General features: G+C 39.9%; 1 protein-coding gene across 1 annotated transcript; it reads right to left on the reverse strand.

The window, feature by feature from the left end:
* Positions 1–8961: 8961 nt before the first annotated feature.
* On the reverse strand, positions 8962–14796 carry vgll4a (vestigial-like family member 4a). Its single transcript, XM_054609300.1, has 6 exons — positions 14716–14796; positions 14052–14209; positions 12762–12924; positions 12251–12476; positions 11601–11715; positions 8962–11487 (listed from the first exon to the last, which is right to left on the reverse strand). Exons 2-6 carry the CDS (start codon positions 14131–14133, stop codon positions 11288–11290), a joined length of 786 nt encoding a protein of 261 aa, XP_054465275.1. The 5' UTR covers positions 14134–14209; positions 14716–14796; the 3' UTR covers positions 8962–11287.
* Positions 14797–16598: the final 1802 nt, after the last annotated feature.

Below are 16598 nucleotides of genomic sequence, written 5' to 3' on the forward strand. Positions count from 1 at the left end.
TATATTGTAATATTAATCGACTATTTTCAGAGGACTGAATAGTTCATGACAAACGTGAGCCGAGGGGAGAAATTCCACATGGTGAGCAAGACATGTTACTCTAGCCTGGATGTCACGCACAGTGGGTGCTCTGGATGATCTTGTGCCCTGATGTGAAGCTAGTGGGAGGAAGGGCTGGCTCTCCAGTGAAGCTCCTCTAATGGCTTCCTCCTGGATTCCCTGCCCAAAGGGTTTTCAGGGCCCTGTGCTCTATCCTGGGCCTCTTTAGGACGCGGGGACTTTGATAATAGCTGACAAATGAAAAACTCTGCCGACATCAAATGGAGTTATTTGTTTCCTCTGCTCGTACACAGAAATGACAACAGAAGAAAAAACGCACTCTGTGTTCCACTGAATTTCATTACTCTGCAAGCTAATCTCCTGGAATTGAACCCGTGCCGAATTGCAGCTCGGTGTGTTTACAGTGTTCAAATGACGTGCAGGTAGTTTGTTTTCTGTGTACAGCTGTGTTTGCAAAAAAATGGATGTGTAAACGTGTGTTTATGTGTGCATGCATTTACTGTATGTGAATGTGTACAAATGCTCCTGTTAAGTGTAAAGACAAGACCAGACAGCTGCTCCGGGCCCAGCTTTAGTAAAGACCTGCATTCTAAATAAGTTCTGTCAGGTTACACCAGCGCACACTTAACACCTCACTCCTCAGGATGTTGGCTGAGTCTGCTCGGTTTATTACAGCTGGGAACGGAAAGCGATGCGGAAGGTGAAGAGAATGAGAAAGTTCACGACCCCAAACAGCTTATTTAGAATAAACTAAATCAAGTGAATGGAGTGAGCAAATACTCTGGAATCAAGGTGTTGTTCTGGTTTTGACACACAACAAATTATTTTTATATTCTGTCTGCATGAATCACGGGTTTGTTGTCTGTGTGTTTGTGTGCAAACAGATGCTGATTTGATTATTTTTGGCACTTCGTTATATGCAAATGTGACCAAGTGACCTCCACACGTGTTTTGCATGCATTATCCCCACTGTTGCACGACATTTTCATTCATGAAGCTATGCCCTTGACTGCACATTATGACTGCGCAGAATAAGACACAGATATTTTAGCCGACCCACATGCATAAATACCCCCCCACCCCCTCAAAATACGAACCCAAAACTGAGACAAACACACACATGGGGCTCGCACAGTGCTGCGCTCTGGGAGACATGTTTGAAGGCCTGTTAGGATGTAGTTTACTCTTTCTGACATGTAGAAAAACACACGGGCAACTTTTATAGAAGCACTGTCATTCATTCCTCTGTCTGTCTCACTCGCTTCCTTTAACAACACACACACACACACACGATGATGATTAAGAGGTCTGAGGGCCTTCATGGCACGCTTGGACTCGGGGGCTGCAGTGAATCATAGCTATGATGTGGTGCATGCTTTCTATTCTGATCTGTCAGAGAGGTTTGGGAACTGTGCTCACTGATGAGTGAGCTGGACCAGGCAGGGCCACGACGGCCTGCCCGGTCTGTCCTTCCTGCTCCTCCTCCTCTTCCTCCTCCTCCCTCCTCCTCCTCCTCCTCCTCCTCTTCCTCGGGCCCCTCAGCTCTGCTCCCCGTCCCTCCTCTGACCCTAAACAGTGACAGGTAAGACGCATCGAGAGCAGCCTGCACACTGAAGGGCTGAGGGACACATCAGGGGTCACTGAGGTCAAGAAAGAGCCAAAATGAGTGCGACCACTGGTGTAAACTCACAAGAACACAAGAACCAACTTCTATCCAGCAGCTCATTGGACCCATAATAAATAAAAGGCATGTTTGGATATTTCATATTAAATGATTCCAGATTAAGCTAACATCATATTAATTTATTCAGTGTTTATGAACTTGATTTGGAATATATCAAATCCTATCTTCTTTTTTTGCAGTTACAGAAGATAAAGCATCTGTATCAGTATTTTTAAATATTTCAATCAGTTGAATTATGTCATTTATATATATGAATGGATGGATTAGTGTCATTTTCGTAAATGTCACAGTAATTTTTAAAGTTCAACCTTATGTTTTGGATCAGTTTTTGGGCCAAGTTTGTTGTACAAAGCCAGTTTAGTCTTTATCAAGTGTGAAAGAATTCATCTTTACACACTCAATGTACCAATTTGAAGAAAAAATCTTCCAATGTCACTTTCAGAGTTGAAGAGATTTTTAGGTTGAGAACCAAAAAACTTCCACAGACCTTAATACCTTTGTGTTTTCAGCATTTTGTCAAACACACTATTTTATATTTCTTGTACAAATCATTATGTCTCTAAAGTTCAAGAGCAGCGTCTTGAGTGTTCAAAATTGTTTCGTGACAACAAGTCGAGAATAAAGAAGATATTCTAGACATGATGATGTGTATTTATGTAAATCTCATTTATCCCTGAGATAAATTGGACGTAGAGAACTTAAGACTTTAAAGTGCAGCAATTTAAGTGTCGACATACAAGGAGACTGAAACTTTTTACTGAAAATTCTCTAACTTGGTCTGTGGATGCTTGGCAATCAGTATTTTCATGGTCGTCCGTGTAAAACTTTTAACATTCCTGTAGTTGAGTCAGTAAGTTTCTTACAGCACACATTTATTTAGTTGTGTATTTCGCTTGGCCTCCAGAAATATGAGTTGTGTTTAACCTCAACTGGAGGAGTTTTGCCTTTTAATACATGAATCACACTGATGTTACTGTTACTTACTAATCACATATGAGGAAAAATAGCATATATGTAACACCACAAACATCTAACAATGTAACAGTAGAAGTGCATTAGATGAATGAAATGTTTTACACTGGTGTTATTATTAGTATTATTACTACTGTCATATAAATCATTTATATCGTATGCATTGACTGTTTTAACTGTATTATGTTGGTCATTCTGTACACATGACATATATTGTACTTCTGTCCATCCTGGGAGAGGGATCCCTCTTTTATTCCTCTTTTTCTCCCATTTTTTTTTTGAGTAGTTCTTCCTGCTCTGATGTGAGGGTCCTGGGACAGAGGATGTCGTATGTTTTACAGGTTATAAAGGTTTGAAATCTTCTACTTTAAATACCTTGAAATAACTTAGAAGTTAATAAATGGCTGCCCTTTTTACTCTAATATTTCATCATATTTCCATAGATTCTGGCTAAATCCAGGCTAAAATTCAAGTCCATATTCTATAAATAAGACGCCAGATGTGAGCTTGGAACTTTCCAATAGGTCTGACAATATGAGTAGAGGCACAGCGTTGTGGCGGAGTGAAGTTCCCGTGCTCTGTCAAACACATCCCCCTGGCAGGGCCTAATGTGGCGTGCGACACGTCACACCCTATCACTCTGCCGTACAGATGACCAGCCGCTTACGTATGCCGCGTGCACCACTGGATCCCGAACCAGACACTGTCAGGTGTGATAACAGTTTGAGCGCCAAACCCACTCTGAAGCTTTGCCCTCTCCCATTCCCCCACAATTCATCTGATGCTGCAGCCGCACGGCTCACGGTCCCGCCATGCACCACTGCGAGCGTGTGTGCCCGTGCCCCCAAGATGCTTTTTATTTTCCTGGTTCACCTGCACATTCACCCCCCCCCCCGATCCCTTCCACCTTCCACCCCCATCCCCCATCCCCAGAGCTGAAGGCCAGAGATAACCCCGTCGCTCTGCTCCCTTGGACCAGCGAACCACTCTCCATCACCGTTTCTTCTTTTTTTCTTTTTTTTTACAGAGATAAGGACTGCTGCTGATCCCGGCTCTTTGGAGGGAATCAAATACTCTGAGGTCCACTGTGTGGGATACTTAGACAGTCAGCGACAATGGTGCACGGTTATATGGTTACATGTAGGTTACAATGGTTCTACATGTAACCTACATGCACAACATTTACATTGTCATCCTATTAGATCATTGTACACCACTGTACAACAGCTAGACAAGTGTATCCTCCCTTAGGAGTAACACTAAACGCTCAGCTTTTTTTTTTTTTTTTTGTTATTCGTTATCTCGTCATTTGTGCCCTTTAGTCCTAAAATGCGCCGCCTATTTGGCATTGGAGGTAAATGTTCCCCCAGCACACACACTCATTATTACAATCCTCACAACGCTGTGGACGGGCTCGGCCTCTCTGACAGCGTTTGATGCTCTCTTGCTCTTTCTCTCTCTCTGTGTCACCATTTCTTCCACTCGACGGAGAGAGGGTTTCAGTTTTTGTTTTTTTCTTCTTTTTCTATTAATTGACTTTTTATCAAGGCCGTACCTGGCTCTGTGTGAGCATGTGTGGGTTGGAACATTTAGTCGCACTATGTGACAATCATTGTGCTTGTTTGCTCATATAGGTCAAAGGAGAATTCTGCAAAATAGAGTAAGAACCACGATTTCCACAATAATGATTTCATCCTAATTGCATCATTTTTTTAAGGATGTTTTTCCTATTGTAAAAGAGGCCATCCCCTGTGGATAAAAAAAAGCCCAATCTACACTGTTTTAAATATATTTTGTAGCTTTTCTGTGAAGCAACTCAATTTCCTTTTCTATAAATCAATCTCTGCTCGTCAAATTCTTGATTTTTTTCTTTTTTTTTCTGACTTACGAAGTCAACTTCCCTGCTTCAGTAAATGAATGAAAGCATAAAAAGGTGAGGTGTAAAGATGACTATACCTGAGGCATCTTTGTAATGTCTTATCCTATTCTATTTGGTTTAACCTGCTTGGCTTTTCTTTTTTTTTCTTCAAGTGAACCTCTGATCATTCCCCATTTGCTCTGTTTGGTTTTTCGACATTAAGTGGAATGCTGAAGCAGATCATAATTCAGTCTACTGTACAAAGTCTCATAAAACAATGTGATGGTGGAAGAGAAGAAGAAGAAAAAAAAAAAAAAATAAGCAAGGAGCTATTTTTTTTTCTTTTCTGTGCTGGATTGTTCTCTTTGATCTGGAGTGCGGTGAAAGGAGGGCATTATGTAACGTCTTCAGTACACACATGGCCGACTGTGTGACTGCCAAACACACGGGGGGGGAGTGATGGTGGTGGGGGGATGCTGTGGCAAAGGGTGGGGGTGGGTGGCGGGGGGGGCAGACAGATAAGAGGAAAAGAGATCGGACCATGGAAGGACTTGTGAGGAAAAAAAAACAAACCATTGCTGCTCATATTGGCGTTAGGTCACTTTCCTTATTAAGGCTGCTCAGCCATGCAGCTGTAACGCGGGGCCCGAACGAGCCTCATAATGAGACTGCCCCTTAGTGATGGTTCAAACATTTATCTGCTGCTCAGTGCCCAAAACACACTGTCTCAACATCCGCACATCCTTTTCCCCCGCTCGCTGGTAAAGAGAGGACATTTTACACGGGGTCCTGATCTTGTAGGAAAAAATACGCTCCGTAGCCAACAAGAAATATTACCCCATCATTTTTTATGCCCTCATTGGATGCGATTCATTATCTTAAAGGGGCCAACAAAATGGCAGCGCAGTCATGCTATTGCGCAGCAGATGGCCCTTTGAATCAATCTTTTACAAAAATCAATCAATAATAAATCCAAGTACGACATGTAAAGCCAACTGTATCAGTGGGAAAATCACTGGCTGTGTGTCGAGGCACCATACGGCCAAGCGGGAGGCCAAATGTGCGCAACAAAGCGGGTCAGAGATGGAAGTTGAGGCAGCATGCACCGTAGAGGGATGTATTAACGGAGGCCCTGCCAAATCAATGTAACATGCACGCCATGCAAGACGGCCTTATCGAGTAAAAAAAAAAAAAAGGGAGCTGTCTTCACTGACGGAGGGAGGAAGTGAGGAAAGGGCGAGGAGCGATTGGTAGAGTGTGTTGACGGCGGTGGTGTGCAGCTGAAAACTGACGTTGAGGTGGCCTGACAGGGTCTGTTTCTGTTCATTGCAAGACTGATATCCAGAGTGACCGTGTTGTCTTCCCTTCCCTCCACAAAGGTTATGCCATTGCCAGCAGTCCACATGACACAATGAATGAGCCGCGGTCGCTGGGAGTCGAGAGACGCATCTCGGGGGGTCAGTCTTAAAGATCGTATCAACCCTGCACCCGATCAATACTGCGTTTAAGACTCGTTTATGGGTAAAACATCATCAGATCCCCAATATTTCACCCCCTTGTTTGCGACCTATAGTGAAGGGCTACGGCTTCGGGTTTTTTTCCCCTTTTCCTTTTTAGAAATGACGTGCTTGGTAATCGGGTGTGTTGGGCTGTCAGCTCAGGGTGCATGATCTTGCCAGCATGACTCAAGTCTGCCCGTGAGCTGCTTCCTGTGCCTGTGCATCTACTCCAGTTGCTTGTATGATCTATTTTAGATTCTTTTGCCCAAGGATGTGTGTGCATCCTCACAGCAGAGAGCCACAGCTATAAGAAGGAAAGAAAAAAAAAATGCGTGGAGGAGGAGGAGGGGAGGGGGGGATAGATAATGTTCAAATAATCTACAGGCAATCATGTAAATTCCGCCAGACGTTGTGCACTCGGGGATGCTGCAGATAGGGGGTGCAGCCTCGCTTTTTCTTTATTTTTTTTTATTCAAATTTGGAATTATGCAAAGGAAAGAATGAGATCTCTATCAGCCCTAACATTTGGGCAATATGTGAGCCAACATGTGTGACCATCAAGGGCCCACTTTCCCCCCCCCTCGTTTGGCCCCCGTAGTAAAATCACACATGTATCCAATCGGACTCATTATAACTGCAGACTGTGTCCAGAGCGCTCGGCGTTAAACCGTCTCCGTTTGGTTCGTTCCTTTTTTTTTTTTTACGTAACCGAGAGCAGAATGGAGAGGACAGTGTCCAACATATGTGTGTGTGTGTGTCTTGAGCGTGTCTGAACGCAGCAGAGTCCATCCTGTTACAGCGACAACAGGAGGCAGCGACTCCGAGAGACCAGTGCTCCATCGCAAGCACAGATGTCATGCTCCTTGTGGCCTTCACACACTGAAGGGGCCGAGTCGAATTTGGCGTGACCCTGATGTGTCATCTTGATTTAGACACTAGTTTCACGTCGGCCTGATATCCGTGTGCGTTTGTGTGTTTGTGTGTGCGGATCTGTGATTTTCTGGGTTTTTTGAACACGCAGAAAAAAAGAAAAATATGTGGATCTCCTCTCTATAATCCCACAGGAGCAGGCTTCCTTGGAAGGCAACGGTGCAGCAGAAGCAGGGGCATTGTGGTTGGTGAATGGCTGGGTCTAATCTCGTGGAGGCAGTGGTCTTATTGGAGGGGGCTTTTGAACAGATTTGAGCCTGAGGGGTGAGAGCGGCAACGACCAAAAAGAAAGAAGGAAAAAGAAAGAAAGAAAGAAAGAAAGAAAGAAGATCATTCTGTTCCTAGTTTTAAGCGATTTGCGTTATGAATGGTGCTCAACAAATTCAAATTAGCCAAAGTGGATGTATACTCATTTACATTTTCATTCAGCCTTTAAGGAGTCTATTTATAGGCTTAGAATTTAACCAGGGCTGTATGCTAATCAGACTCAATGTTACCAATACATAAATACATCTACAAAGGAGCTTTTAAGGTAAGAGTCTGGGATCTGGAGCCACGTTGGGTAACATCTGCGATGCATTTTGCTCTCAGCATGACGGCAATGTCTTCGTACTTTTACACGCAAAGTACATGTTTACATCACTAAGACACACATTGAAGAAATGCTGCATCCATATCAATCTTCCCAGAATGATGACGCTCAAGTCTTTTGTTTGATCTCCAGGGAAAAAATAAGAATTTAGGAGGCGTCTGTATAGTGGTTTAACAGCGCCATCTGCTGGTTTGGGTAAGAAAACAGTCAGCTAATCGGTGATCTGACTACAGCCTAGTCTCACGAGAATTATTAGCCATATTATCTCATTTGCATTGTAACATATTAATGTGGAGGATAAATGCTTTCTAGGTCAATGCTTATGTCTGATTCAAACATTTCTCATCTCTGACAATCCTCCCTTTTCTTCCTTCAATAGTAATGGATTTTTTCTCAGCTGCAATTATCCCGTCCTTTGTCACCATGACACCGAATCAACCAAACATCTCCGGCCAACTGAGTCCAAAGAGGCTTCGACGGTTAATGTCTGTGGGAAGACGTCAGCTGCTTGTCGAGGACACACTGACTCGGTCATAGGATTTATTACACACACACACACACACACACACACACAGACACAGACTGCCATTAAGTAGAAATAGAAAGATATTAAAATGCATACAACATAAATGTGTGAATCATAAAGACCAAACACCTGCATGTGCAAGACATGAGGATGGAGACACTGGGACGAAGGAGGGGGAGTCATTACAGTAATATTGAAAATATTCCATATTTAAAGATCTACTATCTAAAGAGCAACAGTTCCTACAAAATGTTGTTTCCCAGCTTCCTCTAATATGTTTATTTAACTGAAAAATAAGAGTGAAAGCCGGTGACAAGACACTGAAATCAGAACAAGGCTGCTCAAGAAACAAACACAACATCAGCCACTTTACCACGAACTGTAATCACAAATACAGTTTAATTCCACTCAACATCTAAAAGGACACTTATCAGATGCAGGTTCCTTTGAGCCAAAGAGGTTTAGTTAATATGTTGATAAATCACTTCATTTTGGAGCTGTGGATGCGCTTGTCCAATGAAAATAGAGTGAGCTATGACTCCTGATTGGATTGCTCTAATTAGTGTAACCACTTCATTATCGACTCGAGTATCTGCAACACTGAACTCATAACAAAGATATCTAATTTACTCATATAGCAGTGCTATGACACATTTTGAGAGAGAAGCGAATGAAATCAACAACCAAACAATCACCTATTTATCAAAATGTATAAAACACGTAAACGTTTTGTTACCGGAAGCTACCGGCATGCAAATAATGAAACATTTTGATAATGTCATTTGCTGTTATGTCTGCAATATGTCACATTTTATTTGGTAAAAATGATAAAACAAGAGATTATCCAAAGGTAGGCATTTTTTTGTTTATTTGGAAGAAATTAAGTACAAAACAGTGGCATTTTTCTTCCAGAGAAATAAGGACAAAAGTGAACAAGTGTTAACTTCTTTTCTACGTGGATGACACCTGAAGCAGGACCTTTCTGCAAACAGTCTTTGAGATACAGGTCGTCTAAATATAGCAATTAAATAACAATGGACTAATACCCCAAAACATATTACTGACAAATCTACTTGTGTCAAACAAGCAGATTCCATGATAAACCCTAAAATCCACTAGAGTACACACTAAACAAAGCTAAACAAACTCTTTAAACGGTTAGTACAGAAGTCTTTGACGCTGCACCAAGAAAAAGTCTTTGATCAAAAGACTGTTGTGTTCCTGCACTTATTCATCGTCTGACAATTGTGGGAAAATAACCAACTTTTAGAAAGATTGTTGAAGATAATGAGCATCCATGCTACATACGAGTACACTATTCTGAATAGAAACAAAATATCTATGATCATTCCGCGCGGCGCAATGATGAGTCTTATAGGAGTAAAATATAAAGAGAGGATGGTGAATGTAACAATTTTAAAACTGTAGAATATTAATACAAATGTAGGTCCTCTGGGACAGTTAATTGACATACCAAAAAAAAAAAAAAAAAAATCTGAATTTACAAAACCATATCTTAATTAGTGTTGACAAATAGGTTACGCTACCGTAAGTAGAGGATTTCAAAAGGGTGAGAAATTAATTTGAACAAGAGTTATACGCACAAAAGAAACCTTGTAACCCACCGACACTTTTCTCCATAACAAAAAGGGACATTTTGGCAGCTCACACCATGACATCACCTTGATTAAAAAAGGACAACCATACTTGTTGTTCTTGCTAAACTCAACTGAAGTGACTGACAAGTGTCAGACAACCATGGTGGAATGTTGATGCCTACTCGTGAAATAAGGACACCCATATTTCAGGTGTGTTTAAATGTTAGTTTTAAAGGGAAATCACCTGCTTTGTCATTGAAGCAGTGGAGAAATCCTCCGTTGTTCTCATTAGAAAGAAACAAATCAAAGTTTGAATTCTGTTGTCGCCATGTTTTGCCAAAAGTCAACATGAAACTATCGACGCGTTCCGAATAAATAAAGCCACTGCTAATAGACTGCTAGCGAAGGTCGGGTTTAGCTCTATTCAGTCGTTCAGAAAGCTATAACATCCAGGTCCACAGAATAACAAGCAACAATAGCCTGTTAAACTGCATTCAGACAACCTTTCCAGAGGCTGTGATTTGTAGATGGGTGCTAAGATATACACCTACATATAGTAATGAAAACCAGATACAAAAAATATATTGAGTACAACTGTACCAGCAGTGAGTATTTCTAAAATGTTACAGATAAAAAATAAATTCTGAGTAAATATATAGTATAGAATAAGGTTTGTAATAGAAACCAGCTATTTGAAACATGCGTTCTAGTTGGACACGTCTACTATGATTGATATTAGTTTACTAAGTAATCAGCCACAGTGAGCATATAGACAGGAAACTAAAATAACTCAGTTAACAGTGGATAAGTCCAGTTCAGGATCACAAAGGAAACACATTAGTCTAGTGTGTTCAGAGAGGAGAAGGGGGGACCAGAGCCTTAATTGCATTGTCTCAATTTCAAAAACAGAGACGACAAAAGACGCATTCATGGACTCGTTTGTTCCAACTGAAACAGGTAACCTGCTACCTACACGGTCAGATACGTAAAAGAGCAAATGAGACCTGGTTGTCTTTTTCAAGTAATATAGATTTTTAAAAAAGCAGAGCGATTTTAGAATGAAAGGCAATACAGACCAGATCTATGGCTTATATGTTGATGGGGAAAGGCAGGGAATTTCTTTGGCTAGCAAGGCAGATGAAAAGGCAGGTAGATGAACTCCTGAACACTTTGTGAATCTCATTATCAATGCAAGATCAAATCTGATTGTACAGTTTCCACAACTAACATTGTCAACCCAACTACACCGAACTCATTTTCTCTTTGTCAAAAAAAGAAGTTGCCATTTTAAAGCATTCTAAAATGCTTAGGATAGGTTAAATGCAGAAGTCAAATTGAATGTATGTACCTGTATATAGATGACCAATGAAATAAAGTTTAAATTAAGCTGAGTGTTCTAATAAAGGGTCGACCTCGAGGTCCTCAAGGGAACACCTTGTGAGCACCATATAATACATTGTTCTTGGCTGAGGGAAGTAAATGCTTGGCAAGAATTGACAGTGGGCAAAACGCCACTCTCATACGCAAAACTCTAAAGGAAGCGATTGTAACGTTTACTCCCCTCTGCTTCATGGATCTGCCTCGGGGGTTTGATGACCCCCATCCTTAGCCTTGATTTGGAGCCAGGCGTCTCCTAGCGCCTTGGCAAAGTGGTCATCCACTGAGCCTGTGATGGACACGGAGTTGGACACGGGCTCTGCTTCTTTGTAGTTCTTTCCAAGGCTGCGGCGGAAGTGCTCCTCAATCACAGGATCGCATTCTGTGTTAGCTAAAACGGCATTATGCGTGGGGGAAGGAGACCAGAAAAACACGTTATTACCAAGAAATATCACTAGTTTATATAAAGATTAGATTACAGGGTGCATATTGTAATGACCTTACCGTTGGTCTTCATCTGATCAGAAGGTGGGCTGGGGGAACAGCCATTCATGTGGCAGTGCGAGAGGTTACAATTGCGGTTGCTCGCAGGGGCACAGGTAATAACGGAGGGACGATTCTATAGTTGGGAAAAAATACATACAATTAGACTCTGTACTATGTAATGGTTGGTACACCCCTTATTGATCTGATTGAGACTTGACATGTAAAAATAAACTGCACTGCTTGATACAGATATCTGCAAACACGCAGAAGCAGTTCACACATGTACACACACATTAGCAAAACATCACGACTTCACAACAGCAAGAAAATATTTGGTTGAACAGGAAAAAGTCAAAAAGAGAAAACGTGTGCGAACGCCTAACAAAAGTAGGACCACGGATGGGAAATTATGAAATATGAGAAGCATAGAGAAGTTGAGTCATCACGCTAGAATCTGCACAGTCACAAATTTTGGGCAGAAAGCAGACACACAGGGGTTCTCGTGGACCTTTGTGGACTTGGTGATACGGCTAGCATGAATAGCACTTTCATTTATCCAAATGATGAAAAATACTTCTTCATTTAAAGTTTAGTGCTTTCATTCCTGTCACTGTGAACATCAGATATTTTTGTACATTCCATAAGTGTGGACGTTAAAATTGACGTACCTGCTGGCGCTCTACAGGCCCACCAATGACAGACCGCTCTCTGGGCCCGACAATGTCGTCGTGGCTGCTTTTGGTCAGAGCCAGAGGCTGGTCTACAGCGTAGCTAGAAATGGAAGCGTACAGGTGGTTCCCATGGAGACCGTTGGAGGAGGAAGAGATGTGCTCCACAGGAGTGTGACCCAGGCTCCAGTGCTCATTACGATTGTCTCCAGCAGAGGGACGGGCCCTAGACAAAGAGTACAAATTCAATTTATACCACTCAAAGTTTCACCTTTTCATAGACAATTAATACACCACATGTCTATATAAAGTTGACAGCACAGCGTAGACTGAGGTTTTTTACTTGCTTTTTTTTTGTGTGAAGCCTATTTGTCATTCTAGACATCTCTAACAATTACTTTAACATTATATGCATTATTTCCATCTTGCATACTTTGTTGTGCCAGCAATCTAAGTTATATCTTAAAATCATGACACTTTTGCATGTTGAATGTTATTTTTAGGCACTTACAGCTGAGTGGCAAACAATCTGCTCATTTTGGTCATGTGGTCATCGTCACAGTTGATTCGGTCGTCCATTTGTTCTTCGCCATACTTCCGTTTGCTTGGGCAGTGTGGAGGAGGCCCAGTTATCTTGGACATAGCATTGGGCTGGGAGGGTGTCCTGGACTCATCTGTGGGAAAAGAATCAGCAGAACAAATAATGAAATTAACTTCTGATTCTAGCAAAAAGTACATAACTTCACGTGGAAGATAAACTACTATAGCTTAATATAGCTACTTATGTTGCTCTATTTCATGACCATTTGGAAAAAAAGTTCCCCTAAACTTAGCCAGGGTATACAGTCAAGCAATCATTGGTTAACGAGATGTAAAGTTCCTGGATAAAGGCAACTAAACTGTTATCCAGATTACCCTGCTGACACCGCAAACATGGAAAGGTGAGGAGATATAATTGATTTCTGAAGACAGGTTTGATTAGAAAAGCAAGTCAATTGCGCAATGTGCAAGTGAGTCATTTGCTTCTGGGAATAAAAATCAACTCCTGAAAATGAGGAAATGATGTGTGCAAAAACAAATCTACATAAACAGTTGTTGTCGATATATTTCCCTGGCAAATCTGTGTTTGAAAAAGAACATTGTAAGTAAAAGGGTTTGAGGTAAAGATATATAATATAATATATGATCGTATTTCCGGTATTAAAACTGTAACGTTAAGAGTTCTAGTCTTCTTCAGATAGAAGTTAAACATTATGTGTGCAAAAACAAATCTACATAAACAGTTGTTGTCAGTATGTGTCCCTGAAAAAAACCTGTGAACAGTTGAATGACCCCTTATACACTAAATGTGCATTGAAACAGACAGAAAGTTGCAATGTGCAAGTGAGTCGTTTGCTTCTGGGGTAAAAATCAACTCCTGAAAATGAGGAAATTATGTGTGCAAAAACAAATCTACATAAAAGCAAATCTGTGTTAGAAGTTGTAAGTAAAAGGGTTTGAGGTAAAGATATATAATATAATATAATATAATATATGATCGTATTTCCAGTATTAAAAATGTAACATTAAGAGTTCTAGTCTTCTTCAGATAGAAGTTAAACATTATGTGTGCAAAAACAAATCTACATAAAAGCAAATCTGTGTTAGAAGTTACCCAGTTATACACTAAATGTGCATTGAAACAGGCAGAAAGTTGTGTGCTTCACTCCAGTGGTAGTGTTGGGAAACCACAACCTGTTAGTTCCAGAACAAACAAGTTAAACAAACACACAGAACAACAAGCAAACATTGAGAAACTCACCTTCATAGTGCAGTCTCCCAATGTTATTGTTCATCTTGTCCAGGAACTGAGAGTTCAACAGGTCCATGCTAGTGAAGAGCATTTACACCCACAGGCTAGTTGCTAACATCGATGTTAGCAAAGATTCACCAGCGAAAGCAGCAAACAGAAGTTATATCCTGAAGAGAGAAACAAAACAGGGCCCAACATGAATCAAATGACACCTTAAAACATGCTGTTATTGAATGAATACGCTGCTAGAAAGCCCCTCATGTCGTTAGCTGGTTAGCCTTAGCTGCTGGGCGATGACGTCATGACGTCGACGTAAAGGACGAGGCTAGGCTAAGCACGTAAGCTAACATCTACAGCGCTAAGCTAGCGTAAAACAGCTACGATTTATAATAATAATAATACAGTTACACTCGCTGACGTCTGTTGCTACTTTTACAATAGTTTCACACATATCGGTACAGTGGTTTTTGCTAACTGGAGCTAACAAACTAGCCAGCTAACTTTAGCTACTTGCGTTAGCCGACAGCTAAGCTACTTCCTAAACTTTGTAGCTAGCTGGTTAGCGTTGTTTTTTGCTCAAAAATGTTCCCAGAATTCAACTTCACGAGTAAACACACATGTCTAGTGTGGGACGACAACATTCAAATAGAAAAAGAGACTAACTGTGACTCACTTCATCAACAAGGACTAGCTTCACAACATCAGCTCGGTTAGCCTGGTGGCTCTAACGCACTTTACCACCGAGCCAGTCCGCAGACAAAAGAGGGACGAGCGCCCCCAGAGGCCGAGAGGGGAAGTGCGGCTAGAGGGTGCATTACATCTGGATGCATACTGTGATTTGTTATGAATTTTTTGGATGAAACTTTTGTTGTATGTTTATTCTCATTAGTATTTACACAAGATTTTCCTCTTTGCCCATATTTTTGTACATTTTGTCTAAAAATAATATTAAGTTTAATGACTTATTAAGTTAACAAGCTCAAGTAATAGTGTTTAAAGTCAATTCAACCCAGATTCAACCCAGATTTTTTGAAATATTATATTTACAGACAGAAAAAACTATTTTAACTATTATTGCACAGTGTAATGTATTGCACAGGTTTTTATTGTCATGTGTTTGGTCTGCTGGGAGTTTTTGGTTGTGCAATGTTCAGGAAGGAAGGACCTGCGGTATTTTTTATGAATTATTAATTTTATGAATTACTATGTAATATACTATTTGCAATTAACTTAATTTTGCAACACAGCAATGCTAAAGTAATTTAGTTAAATATCTTGTAAACAAGCTTAGTGATAGTGTTTTCTTTTCTTTTTTTTCAAATTTTGTTGTATATTTATTCTCATTAGTATTTACACAAGACTTTCCTCTTTGCCCATATTGTAGTACATTTTTGTACATTTTGTACAAAAATAATATTAAGTTTAATGACTTCTTAAGTTAACAAGCTGAAGTAATAGTGTTTTATTCAATTTTTGTTTAGAGGGTTTTTTAAATTTTGTTTCATATTTATTCTCATTAGTATTTACACAAGATTTTCCTCTTTGCCCATATTTTTGTACATTTTTGTACATTTTGTACATTTTGTACAAAAATAATAGTGTTTAAGTTTACAAAATGACTTCTTACAGTTAACAAGCTCTTAAGTTAAAGTAATAGTGTTTTATGTCAATTTTTGTTTAGAGGGTATGATTTAAATTTTGTTTCATATTTATTCTCATTAGTATTTACACAAGACTTTCCTCTTTGCCCATATTTTTGTACATTTTTGTACATTTTGTACATTTTGTACAAAAATAATATTAAGTTTAATGACTTCTTAAGTAAACAAGCTCAAGTAATAGTGTTTGATGTCAATTTTAGTTTAGAGGGTATGATTTAAATTTTGTTTCATATTTATTCTCATTAGTATTTACACAAGATTTTTGGTACATTTTGTACAAAGAAAATAAGTTGAATTAATTCTTAAGTAAACAAGCTCAAGTAATAGTGTTTGATGTCAATTTTAGTTTAGAGGGTATGATTTAAATTTTGTTTCATATTTATTCTCATTAGTATTTACCCAAGATCTTCCTCTTTGCCCATATTTTTGTACATTAAAAAAAAAGTTAAATAAGTTTATGAAATCATAAGTAAAGAGGTAAAAATGAAACACCAAAGTACGGTTTACATTTTGTTCCACCTTGTCATTTGCAAGTGCCTTCATTATTTCAAGTGTTGAAATGTTTTTTACAGTCAAATATTTTTTTTCGGAGCAGCTATAAGTAAATAACACAACTTTTGTTCTCATCTAGAGACATCTGACTTATAATTGCACCAAAGTGGAGGTTAGTCTGGAGGTTCACTACACCACTACTACCAGCTGATGTCACTAGTATCCATGAATAAGATTCAGCACATGATGGTGCAGCTTTTCTAAAGCCGATACACAAGACTGTCCTTATCACTGTCTTTCAGACCAACAATCAGAAAGAAAATGAGACATGGATATTCATTCAAGAAGGCTAACATCTTCATCCTATACTGTTCCTCCTACTGTACTGTAGATTTTAAAGTGT

Source organism: Anoplopoma fimbria, chromosome 12 (assembly GCF_027596085.1).
Source record: "Anoplopoma fimbria isolate UVic2021 breed Golden Eagle Sablefish chromosome 12, Afim_UVic_2022, whole genome shotgun sequence".
In the NCBI taxonomy this organism is placed as follows: domain Eukaryota; kingdom Metazoa; phylum Chordata; class Actinopteri; order Perciformes; family Anoplopomatidae; genus Anoplopoma; species Anoplopoma fimbria.